The 12,760-nt window shown below is 46.7% G+C and overlaps 1 protein-coding gene and 1 long non-coding RNA gene across 3 annotated transcripts in view; one reads left to right on the forward strand and one right to left on the reverse strand.

Annotated features, from left to right (window-relative positions):
• The window catches only part of TTLL11 (tubulin tyrosine ligase like 11), a 183,152-nt gene that overhangs the window by 58,351 nt on the left and 112,041 nt on the right, over positions 1–12,760 (forward strand). The window contains exon 4 of the mRNA XM_054727447.1: positions 11,168–11,743. Coding sequence (XP_054583422.1) covers positions 11,168–11,743 — 576 coding nt within the window. The remainder of the gene's footprint in view (positions 1–11,167; positions 11,744–12,760) is intronic.
• Positions 1–12,760, reverse strand: part of LOC129151683 (uncharacterized) — a 29,633-nt gene that overhangs the window by 1,051 nt on the left and 15,822 nt on the right. Inside the window, exons 3-4 of one of the 2 annotated variants that reach the window (XR_008558331.1) lie at positions 2,605–2,668; positions 65–437 (exon numbers count right to left, since the gene is read on the reverse strand). This is a non-coding gene — a long non-coding RNA (uncharacterized LOC129151683). Of the gene's footprint in view, positions 1–64; positions 438–2,604; positions 2,669–12,760 lie in introns of those variants that run through there. The other variant, XR_008558330.1, reaches the window with a different exon arrangement.

Here is a 12,760-nt window from a genome sequence, read left to right on the forward strand (position 1 = left end):
CACTGATTGATCTCTGTGGAGCAGGAACATTTTTCTCTTCCTTTAAGAAACACAAATACCTGTAATGGCTTAAAGGCGTTTAATTTCTAACACTTTCCAGATTTGTGTCCAACACTGCAGGTTTCCCTGATTTCCACCTTACTTTGAGAATGAGGATTGACCCCGCTCTGTGTCCCTGCCTAGAGAGGGAGGCAGCCTCGGTCTCACTGCACACAGGGTGGGCGTCCCCACAGGGGAACAAGGTCGTGACCTCTCATAGCACAGTGCTATCCTGTAGGCAGTCTTGTCATAACCCTTGTTCTCCAGAGAGCTTCTAGAGAGAGTCCTGGAAGTCCTAAGCAGAGAAATCCCTCCATTGTATAGATGAGGAAACTGAGACACAGAGAAGGAAAGAGGCTTGGCCCAGTCACACAGCAAGTCAGAGATACTCCTGAGGCCTAGAGACCAGAGAATAAACAAATGTTAGGGATTGGAAAGGACCTGAGAAACCATCCAGGCCATTCCCCCTGGGTGACCAGGCTCCAGCCTGTACATGATCATCTTTAAAAATAGCTGGTTCCTCCTCTGTAAAACTCAACAAGGACTCTGCCTCATGGGCTGTTGGCAGACGCTCATGGGATGAGTATTAAATAAGATCGCTGTAGACCACCCACCACGATGCTCAATGAATGGCTGTTTCTTTCTCTTGCCCCTTTCCTCCCCCCAGTGTGACACGTTTAAAGCAACTTCTAGATATTTAGGAAGCGCTTACAGCTCGCGATAAAAAGGTTTATCAGAGTAAAAGCACTCAGACTTATCTCTGCTGTGTGTGGACTCCCCCTTTGTTAGATAACCGGGAATGCTTTAAAAAGTATCCGGGCGAACCACTAACAAGGAGATCAATCCTATTTGGATTCAAGGTGAGGGCAAAAGAGTAAATGGTCCCTCAGATTAATTGTTGTATATTTAGTGTTATAATACATATTGACTAATGTCACCATTGACTGATGTCACCGTGTCACCATGTCTTATACATGGAAATGATAATCAGTCCACATTATTAATGAGAATGTAGGTGAGCTCCTGTCGGTGTTCTCCAGGTGCATTACAGTTTTACAAGTGTTCCCTGGGCATGCATGGCTGGAAATGCTGGGCCAGAGAGCTTTATTGTAATCCCATGTTTTACATGGATGAGGTTAGTGTTGCTGTAGGGTAACAAATACCCTACTATTTTTTGTGCACATCTCTCTGTGACTGTTAGTTTATGGGATTGTATCCTGATATCCTGAAATGCTGTCCTGTTGAGTTGTAGCACAGCTGCCCTGCCTTTATGGGTCATAGGCGAGGTCTCAGAGCCGAGCCTCCCGGGACCTGATGGCTCCTAGGGCCTGGAAGACACTTCCTGCCACCGCCTGGGGGCACACTGAAGAGCCCTGGCACGCTGAGATCAGAGTCTCTAAACAAAACTATGTAGTTGCAGTCTCTCCTCTGTTTATCTCCCTTCTGTTCCCCTCAGGTCATTGATAAAGGCTTTTTAAAGCTTTACATCTGGTTGTGAGGAACTAAGGAAAGTGTTGGAGCCCATGCTTGGTTCCGAGCACTGAAGGGGGTCAGTGACTAGTGAGATATCCCCCAAGGGAAGTGGATTTGGGGGAAGAGACAGCGGAGCCTGTTCCCACATGGAGAGATGTCCTCCACTCCCTCTCAGATTTATTAAGGAAACCGGGAAGTTTTCTCACAGGTGACTCTGAAGTTAAGTGATGGCCAGAAGTTAGGAAGGGACTGCTGGGCTGACATTCCCTGTGAGCCCATGGAGAGCTGAGCCCAAATTCCCGTTCCGTGGTCACCTGCTCCCATTGAAGTGAAGGGGGGTGGGGGGACCCGCAGTGTTTGTTTAAGGAAAAGTGGCGTACAGAGCTGGCCTTCCATGGCACAGGAGGAGTTTCTTTGTAAAACTCGCCCAGCTTGGCTGCCAACCAGTGCGCTCATTTAGAACACCACAGAGCATCGGTGATCAAAGGCATGTCGGAGTAATTCCTCCCATGTCAACACCTTCCCGCTTCTCCCTGACATTTAAACCAGCGGCTGGAATCCAGTGCTTGTGGAGACCCTGACCTTACTCTCCTGATGTAAACGATCAGGCTAATGACTGTCTGGTCCCCGGCAGGCACTTGGCTGCCCAGCCTGGTTCTCGAGTAGATTGGTGTCTTGGCTTGCGGGTTTCCATGCAGTAGAGGGAAACCTCTAGTTACAAAATCCCAAAATGAAAATGCTGTTACTTATCTTGTAGATTAGATCTCCTGTGTACATGGTGACAGGCCTGGCCCAGTGCCTGGCACTCGTCATTCCTGCAGTGGGTGGAAGGGCATTGGGAGGGAAGATGCCCGGTGTGAGTGTTGCAAAGTAGGACACGGATATTCTCATAGTTGTTAAAGTGCAGTGTGTAAAGTATGGCAAGAATGTAAGAGGCATATGAGGGACTCTGGTGCTGGGAAGGAGGAAAGCTAGGGATTTGATTATAATGGAGTCATATACATTTGAGGTGAGCTAAAGATTATTTCGCCAGTTCATTAGCAGGAAAGCCTCAGTATCGGAAAAACGATTTTAGCTGGAAGGGGAGCTTACTCAGCAATCGAGTGTTGTGTTCGGATGGAATCAGCGCGATGCCTTCTGGGACCTCAGTAGGAGACTGTGGGGAAGAAAGGAAGGGAGTGAGGCCTGTGAGGCCAGGGCGGCAAACCAGGCTGTGGACTCTGCCCAAACCTCTATGGCCCAAAGGAGTAGAGAAAGGCTGCCATCCAAGGGGACCAGGAAACAGCTGAGACAGGCCCAGTCACCAGGGAGCCAAGCTGGTCTGAGATGAGCCTCAGTAGAGAATCTGGAGGATGATCAGGAAACCAAGGCAGAGTGATCCAGTAGAATGAACTGATAACAACAGTAGTGCTGTGCTAAGTCCAAATGCGAGGCATTATTTTATCCTTACAGCAGCATGGGAGCTGGGCACTGTTCTTCCTGTGATGGGAGAGGACACTGAACACAGGTCAGGTAGCTCAGCCAGGGCCCTGCTGCTAGGAGGCAGCCGATCTGAAATTTGAACCCAGGTCTGTCTCCAAAGCCCATGCCCTGCATTCTGCTGCTCCCCACGGACACTCAGATACGTGGCCCCAGTGAAGGTGAAGGGGAGCAGCAGCCTAGGGGCCCCCATGTTCAGGGATGCCCCAGGGCCCTTAGGAAGTAGCTTCAGGCCCAGCAGGCCTGGTCTGAGCCCCTGTGCTAGGGAAACTCAGGGGGAGAGGGGGAGGGTGGGACAGGCCAGGCAGGGCTGACTGGCCTGGCCGGTGAATCAGCTGTCCTTGGGTTCTCACTCCCCTCATGTGGCTCCAGCAATAAAGGTTCAGGTGTTATGGGGGGAGCTGAAAGGAACGTGGACAGTCTCACAACTGGTTCCTTCCTGTTAAGCAGGATTTATTGTCCCAGGTGTGTTCTAGAGTGGGGCTTTGATTGTTCACTAATGATGGGTAGATTATGGCCACGTAAAGTTGCTATTGACTGAAAGTGGGATCCATTGCATTGCCTTGACAACACCTGGATTTGGGCAAAGTGTGCAGAGTGGCTCCTCTTTGCTATTTGGTTGTCATGATCAGAAGGGCCAGCTTCCCCAAGCTGCCTCGTGATGCTGTCACCTCCCAGGTAAATTTGAGAGCACCTTCAAAGGAAAGGGCACCTTGGGCCCAGGACTTCTGGCCGGGGGACTGCAGGCTTCTTACTTTATTCTTTGGACCTCAAGGTCCTCATTCTTCCTAGAATGGAGATTTGATCATTAAATAAGGTGACAGCTCTGAAAAGCACTGAAATTTATTGTAATACCAAACGCACGCGATATTGTATTGAGAACGAGGAGAGAGTGCTTATTCCTAAGGTCTTACCTGAAAGACCACTTCAGATGTGCCCATCAGTTATGGTAGAAAGAACCTGGGGTTGGAAATCTGGAAATTTTATGCTGTAGTTCTGGCTCTGCCACTAGTTGTGTGGCCTTGGTCACGTCTTCCGTTTCTTTGTTTATAAAGTGTGTGTGTGTGTGTGTGTGTGTGTGTGTGTGTGTGTGTGTGTGTGATAATTCCTTCCTGGCTAGATGTAGAGATATAGGCAACTAGCTCTGTGGCTGTGTGGAGTCTCTCTTCTTACCCTGCTGGCCCCAACTCAGGCAAGATGAGCAGGTTGGCTTGGCTATAACTTTGTATTCCCACAGTGATTTCCCTTCTTACTGTATTAAACAGAAGTTCCTACACCTCAACTGCTTTGAGTTTTCCCAAAGAACATAGTTGTCATGGAAAGATCACAGACTTTTGACTCTGATCAACTTGGTTTCATTAAAACTTTACTGCCCGTTGGCTGTGTGACCTTGACCCTGGGACTCCACCCTTTCTTGCAGGGCTGTTGTGAGGATTCCCTGGATGGTGGCTGCATAGCACATAAGGCAGGAGATGTGTTCCACGGGTGTTAGTTTTCCCTTTCCGCTTTCTTATCTTTAAAATACTTTTGTTTCTATAGAAGAAGTTAGTTTACCTGGCAATCTATCAACTAGATATATGTTAATTAATGTTTCTGGGTTCATAAATGCTATGGCAATCTAGCTTTCTTATCACTTCATTTTGGAAAACATTTATTACGCACTCACTCTGCTATATACTGGGAATAGCAGTAAAATAAGACCTGGTCTTCATCCTCAGCGAGCACATCCTCAAATGGGAGAGACGTCATCACAATCAATAATAATAGCCTACCATTTGTTAGCCCCGGCACTTCACATTCTTTGCCTTTTTTAATCCTTATACTAACCCTATGGCAGAGGCATTACCATTACTCTCATTTTCCAGGTTCACAAACTGAGGCCGGAGAGGTAAGGAAATTGTTGAGGGTTATGTAGCTACTAAGTGGCAATAGGGCTGGGCTCTCTAGCACTGGAGGGAGTCTAGCTTCAGCACCCATATTCTTAGCTTTCATAATGTATTTAAATATCCTATATAATAAAAGCCCAGTGACCATAACAGCAGAACGACCAGAATGACCACTTGACCAGTCGCTATGAGGTGCACTGACCACCTCTTGGTTCCTTTCCCCAGCCGGCAGGCTCCCATCGCCCGATGGCAAACAGGGACCCAGGGGTGGGTGGCAGTGGATGCGGGCAGTGCCAGCCTGGCTCACTGTAGAAGCTTTAGCCATCATCTGCGGACCGGAGGACCCGGATCTCTCCCCCAAGCTCCCGGCCCACATTTCCAGACAATTATAGAACCTCCCCAGCTGGGTGCCCTCTAGGTCCCTCTATCTAGCTCAACCTCTTCCCGGCATCCCCTCCAGTAGTCGGCAAACTGCGGCTCGCGAGCCACATGCGGCTCTTTGGCCCCTTGAGTGTGGCTCTTCCACAAAATACCACATGCGGGCGCGTACGTACAGTGCAATTGAAACTTCGTGGCCCATGCGCAGAAGTCGGTTTTCGGCTTGGGCGAGTCTATTTTGAAGAAGTGGTGTTAGAACACTCAAGGGGCCAAAGAGCCGCATGTGGCTCGCGAGCCGCGGTTTGCCGACCACTGCCCTAAACCCCTCTCACTCCTCTTACATGCCCTGTGAATATAACATCATCCACCTAGACATTCGGAAGTTGTCCCACATGCTCCTGTCTCCCTCACCTAGTCACCCAGTCCTGTCGATCTTACCTCCAAAATATTCCTCCAACCAGCCTCCTTTCCCTAATCCCACTGCGAGCCTCGGCTCAGGCATTTCCCCTCTGTCCCTGACCACATACCCTACCCCCAAACTGTTTTCTACGCAGCAGCCAGAATAATATTTCTAAATACATGGCTAATTATGTTGCTCTCTCCTCAAAACCTTCACAGACTCCTCATCACTTCAGGACATTGTCCAAACTTTCCAAAATGATATTCAGGGAATGGCCCTCTCTCATGCCCAAGTTTGGTCTTCCATTCCCCTTCCTCACTTACCCCTCATTCATTCTAGACGTGGGTTCTGGAACCTGCCGCCTGCGCTCAGATCCTGACTCCAGTCCTGCTGGCTGTGTACCTTTGGCAGATTTTTTAACATTCCTGGGTCCCCATTTCCTCGTCTGTAAAATAGGACTGTTGAGGATTGAATGAGACAGTGCGTGTGAAGTGCTTCCAACAGTACCTGACCCCGAATACGTGCCCGGTGGGTTTGGGCTGATGTGATTGTTGTTGCAGTGATCTGGCCCGGCAGGTCTCAGCAGTCAGATTTCAGTACACTCCCCGCTCCACCCACTCTCTGCTCTCTAGCCATCGGGGCTCTTTGCAGTTTCCCAGACACACGCCACTCTCTCCTGCCTTCATAAAACCCATGTGGCAGCGTCTTCCTGCTCAGATCTTCCTCTTTGCCTCAACTGCCTACCTCACAGTCTGGCCCTGGGCAGCCTAATTTTCAACTGACTCAGGAATTGCCTGAATGCTGGGAGTAGGGATTTGCCCTGAGTGTGAGGCTCGGTCTTCTGAAGCTGGAAGGGGAAAGGGCTGGTCCCTGCACCCTGTCCAGCATGTGCTTTGTGACATGTTTGTCTCCCCAGAGGCTTGTTTTTGCTTAAGATCTGCCTGTGCCTGTGCCATGAAGGGTCTGGGTTGCTAAGATTGAACATACATCCACCCGAGTGATAGAGGACTACTCTAACTGGCTTTGACTTCCCGGGTATTGCAGATACAGTTTCTTAAGAAATCGTCCTCCTACCTGCCCCTCACTGCTAATAGTGCTTTATGGCTTGGTATTCCTGTTGCTGAATTTCTCTCTCAAAATATTTTAGCTTGCTTCCCCCAGATGCCCAGCCAACTTCCTCAAGTGCATCGTAAATCTCCCATCCAGATCCGCTCTGGTAGATTATCCCGATGTGCTGCTCACAGCAGCTCAGTATGAACTCTCCGCCGATAAATGTCACTTACATGTTTATAACACAGCCTTCAACTGTGGTGATGTCAAGATAAATCATTGTTAGAACCTGTGTGCTGGCAGAAGCCAGGAACCTTAGTGTGACCTCTTTATTTTATAGGTGAGTACAACAGAGGCCAGGAGGTCAAGTGACTCTTTCAAGGTCACTCTCCCAAGGTCACCTGACTGAAGTGGGAGTAGGAGCTAGATTTTCTGTCTTTCGCTTCAGTAGTCTTTCTATTATACCAAAAGCTATTTCTTTTCTATTTTTTAATTTAAAAAATTTTCAACTTTATAAAAATTGTGGGAAAATATGCATAACATAAAACTACCGTCTTAATCATTTTTAAGTGTCCAGTTCAGTGACATTAAGTACAGTCACATTGTTGTCCAACCATCACCACCATCCATCTCCAGAACTTTTTCATCTTCCTGAACTGAAACTCTACCCATCAAACACTAACTCCCTCCCCCAGTCTCTGGCGACCATCATTCTACTTTCTGTCTTTATGAATTTGACTACTCTGGGTACCTCATAAGTGGAAGCATACAGTATTTGTCCTTTTATGTCTGGCTTATTACTTCACTTGACATAGTGTCCTCCAGGTTCATCCATGTTGTAGCAGATGTCAGAATTTCCTTCCTTTTTATGGCTGAATAATATTCCATCGTGTGCGCACACCATATTTTTTTAAATCCTTCTTTTGCTGATGGGCACCTGGGTTGTTCCCACCTTTGACTATTGTGAGCAATGCTGCTATGAACAAGGAGGTACAACTATCTGTTCACCAAAAGCTATTCCTTATGAAAATCTTTATATTTAGAGGCACTCACTGCTGCCTGCAATTGCTATTTTTTTTTTCTAACAGAAAGTTTAGAAAATACAAAAAAAGCGCAATGAGGAATATAAAAATTACTGATTTTTATGGCATATATTTCCAGAATTTCATATTCATGTTTACCCAAATTTTAAAAGTTTATATAGGCTGAGAAAATTTAAACAGGTGGGCCAATCTGTGTAGTAGGGAGGACCCTTGAAAATAGTTAAGACAGAGTATGAAAATTGAATGTGACCTTGGCTAACCCTGGCATTTTAGAGATGAGTTCATCCCAGAGTATAATCTTATCTTTACAGTACCACAGCTTTTTAGTGGTGCTTCTTTAAGACAATTTTAAAATCTTAATAGAATGTCTTACTGCTAAGAAGAGACAGAATTTTGAATGTGGGGAGTCGGGGGTTGTCCCAGTTATATTTCTCAAATATCCACTAGGGGGCGGTAAAAGACACATAAATTTTTTAACAGGCCAGATGACTGCCAAGCAATCAGGCCACCACATCCTCGTGGTATCTCTTTCAGCCATCAATGCATACAGTTACAAGATAATGGATTTCACATCCAACAGCAGGTTTGGGTAAAAATGGAGATACCATCAGCTTTAGCCTAAGTGCAGGTCTTCCTCATGTTCAAGCTGACATCAATGCAGAAAACTTCATTTAGTATGTTAATCCCAGATTATCTTTTTAGTTAAGTCACATTAGTCCAGTGACTCTCAAACTGAGTGAACATCAGAATCACCCACCATGCTTTTTTCCAAAATACACCTGCCCAGGTCTTTCCCCACATCTATTAAATCAGAATTTCGGGGGTTGGGGCCTGGTTATATAGATTATATTTAGATTCTGGTCCATGACTTCTTGCTAAGAACCAATGCATTAGTTCTTAACATTAATAACTTTAAATAGCTGGGAGGAAAGGGTCACCCTTGAGTAAAACCTCAGAGGAGAATGGATTTGAAATTTTAGAAAATCTCTCTCCCTTTTTAAAATAGAAGTTGCTGAAAGGTCTGGGGGCTGGGGAACCACATTCAGCACAACTATCTGGCTTTCCCATCGACTGTGCCAGGAACCCAGACAGAAGGTCCTGGCAAACTCGGGGTCTGTGCTTCCAGTTCCAAGGAGGCCATGCTCAGGGGCTACCCACTTTAATGTGAAGACAGAGACCAATACTGTCTGCTCCATTAAGAGAATCTTTCCTATAGTATTCAGGAAAAAGAGACCTTTGATTTTATCTTATCAGAGGTAAAAATGACGCAGGGAATGTGCAGTGGGGTGAAAAGACCTCAGCTTTCAACTTCACCATCCCCCTAGCCAGTTGTGGGACCCAAGCAAGTCATGTCACCTCTTAGAGCGTCAGCTTCGGCATTTGAATTATAGAGGACTGGGCTGTGCTGATCTCCGAGGATCATTCCAATTCTAAAAATTCAGCGATTCTGTTAGCATTAATAATCCTGATTTGTATGGTACTACGCTGGCAAAGAGCAAAAGAAATATCCAGTAATGCAATGAATGGCAGAGACTATTGACCATGTAGTTTAATTTATTTAAGGCATATACTGGATTCAAAGGAGAAAATATTGCTCCTGATAATATATTAAACTGTTAGCATCTTCAGCATTGCAAAAGCTTTCCAGAGGGAGGAATTACCCATCGGTGCAAACCTGACATTTTTCACTTCCTGATCCATAACTGCCATTTCTCCAGCACACTTCTATTTACTGTAAAGGGCCAAATGTATGAATGCTTTGGATGAATATTAAATAACTACACATCAACGTCAAGGTCACAGTTGTAAGAAAGGATTGGTGGAGGGCCCAGGGAGGCTTGCATTGATCTCTGGTGAGGTTCCATTCTCGAATCCTGCTGACAAGGGGGAAAAATTGATGTGGGCCATTATTAAGGCTTTAAGTGTTTCTCCATTGTTAAAGATCTTTTACAAGCCTGGAGTAACTGATAGTGCCCAAGGAATTGGCAAAAGCTTCACTTAGAAATATAGGCTGGTCAGAGAGATAAGTAAAACTCAGAGTGCACATGTCCTGGGTTGGGCTTTCACAGCAAAGGTGGAGGCCAGGGCGAGCCCAGCGCTGGGGCATGCCGCCTGCACTCTGAGTTACAGACTTCAGAATGGAAGGAAGGCCTGTTCTTGGGCTCTTTCATGCCAGATGTGGCAGAGAGAGTGGCTTTAAAGCCCATCCTTGAATTTCCTCCAGCCCCTTCACCCCGTCCCCCTGTGAAAACCTCCTCTCCTGGCGTTCAGCCCATACATTCCCCACAGCTGCATGAAGGATATGACAAGGGTCCGGGGGAATTGGCTGCATATGAATTATGCAGACCTGGATCCAGACTGACTGTCTGGACTGGTCAAGTGGCCTGGATAATTATGTGAATGTCCTGCTGACCTGGAGCTGGTAGGACAGCAAATATTACGGATGGCAGAATCTAGTTTCAAAAGGTCTCAATAGACTGAAGGATTGGCTACGTGTACTAGGTGAGCCTGATAAGAGATATAAATGATGAAACTAGCATTTCTGTGCACTGGCTCTGTGTTTAGTATTGTGCTTGGCCCTTTGCACATTTTTGTTTATTTCTTCCTTACAGTGATCCATGAGGGTTTGTTTTATATTCCCATTTTTAAGACAAGGAACTCAGACATGGCAGTACAAAAGGAGGTACAAGCACATTAGAGTCTTTGATCTGGATTCCAATCCCAGTTCCGCCCCTCTGTTAGCTGGCAAGTTACTCCATCTTTGAAAAACAGCCTCAGCTAGGCTTGATGGCTGCCTTGGATGTGTCAGGGCCTGTGGGCTTAGCCCTTTGCATTTATTATCTCATTCATTCTCAGAACACTCTTTCTCCTCTTTTACAGATGAGGAAGGCACAGATAACTTAAGTAATTTGCCCAAGGTCACACAGTAAGTAGTAGGGCCAGGATTCGAGACCAGGCAGCCTGACGCAACGCCCAGACTCTTAACAACTGATGCACCATCTCCTGCTTTCTGTATCATAAGAGGAGAGGCACCATATTTTCTTAGATAACTTACGTAAAGTGCCTGGCACATAGTTGGCACTCTTAAACAGTAATAGATCATCATCATCATCAATTACATGACTTGTTCAGGGTTATAGCTAATAACCGGCAAAGATCTGGGATTCGAACCCAGGTCTAATGACAGCAAATCCACTGTGTTCTCGATCTCCCTCTTGGAGGACAAGATTGGGGGGAAGCCTTGGGTTACTGTGTTGGTACCTAGCACAGTGTTATCTCCCTGGCAGGTGCTCAGTGAGTGTCACATAGGCAAGACTCATGTTGTTACTCATTCACTAAACATTTGCCAACATCCTGCTCTGTCTTGGGGGTCCAGAGAGAAGAAAAACATCATGCTAACCTTTCTTTTCTCCCCCCAGGTTCAAATGGTGAAAGACGGTGACCCCTCCTGGAAACCCACTTTTATTGTGAAACCTGATGGTGGTTGTCAGGGTGACGGAATCTACCTCATTAAAGACCCCAGTGACATCCGCCTGTCAGGGACCCTGCAGCGCAGGCCGGCGGTGGTCCAGGAGTACATCTGCAAACCTCTCCTTATTGACAAACTCAAGTTTGACATTCGCCTGTATGTCTTACTGAAGTCCTTGGACCCCTTAGAGATTTACATAGCCAAAGATGGACTCTCCAGATTTTGTACAGAGCCATATCAGGAGCCCACTCCCAGAAATCTGCACCACATCTTTATGCACTTAACCAACTACTCACTGAACATCCATAGCGGTAACTTTGTCCACTCGGATAGCACTAGCACAGGCAGCAAAAGGACTTTTTCTAGCATTCTTTGTAGGTTGTCTTCCAAAGGCGTTGACATCAAGAAGGTCTGGTCTGATATCATCTCCTTGGTGATTAAGACCGTCATTGCCCTGACTCCAGAGCTCAAAGTTTTCTACCAGTCGGACATCCCTGCAGGGAGGCCGGGGCCCACATGCTTCCAGGTAACCATCCCTGGTTCCCAGCCGAGAGTTCCCAGCCTTGGCCTCATGGGGGATGAGCGTGGGGGAGGGGGAGTGGCCAGAGATGGGGAGGGGTGGTTGCTGGTGTGATAAACCGGGGTCCAACTTCTGCTTTCTATTTGCTAGCTGTGTGATTTGGGGTAAGTTACTTCCCTCTTCTCATCTATAAAATGAGACAAACAGTACCTCCCTTAAAGGATCAAGTATCTTATAAGAATTAAATGAGACAACATATGCAAAGCACAGTGCCTGCCATTCATTTATGCATTCTTTCTTTCGGCAATTTTTACCGCCAGCTGAGTAGGGGGCCGGGCACTGTCTGAGCTCCTAGTGAGGCAGTGGCGTGATGGGACAAGGGTCAGAATTTAGGGGACTGAGCCAGAGTGTGGTAGGGAAGGAAATGAGGATGAGGGTAGAGCATTCTTTCAGGTCATTTGGCTGTGAAGGTGAGGGTGGGGTGGGGGGTAGAGGAGGAGGGAAAGAGGGACATGGAGTTCAGGCACCCAGAAGGCACAGTTTTCTGCCACCAGATAAACAGAATGGGAAGGAGATAATAAGACGGAGTCTGGGACCCTCTCCATCTAATCTTTTAAAGTATCTTGCAGCATTTGTATATAAAAAAGAATTCACGGACATATATGTAAGCATATATTCACAGAACAACAAAATAATCATCCCCAGCCCACCTCCCAACCCCAGAGTTCCAATTACCATGCTGCTCCCCATCCCATTCTGACCCCCGAAGCATCCATTATCCTGAATTTTATGTTTATCGCTTCCTTGCTTTAAAAATATTTACAGTACCCTGAATGTATCCCTAAACAACATATTGTTTGCTTTGCTTGCTTTTGAGCTTTGTGAGAACTCTGTTATAAGGTGTGTAGACATAGTAACATTCTTTCCATGCATGTTCATGGGAATCACTGGTGCCGTTTGATTCCCACTGCTGCAGAGCCCATTGTGAGTGTGCACAGTCTGTTCATCAGTTCTCCTGCCAGT

This window comes from Eptesicus fuscus, chromosome 15, assembly GCF_027574615.1.
Source record: "Eptesicus fuscus isolate TK198812 chromosome 15, DD_ASM_mEF_20220401, whole genome shotgun sequence".
In the NCBI taxonomy this organism is placed as follows: domain Eukaryota; kingdom Metazoa; phylum Chordata; class Mammalia; order Chiroptera; family Vespertilionidae; genus Eptesicus; species Eptesicus fuscus.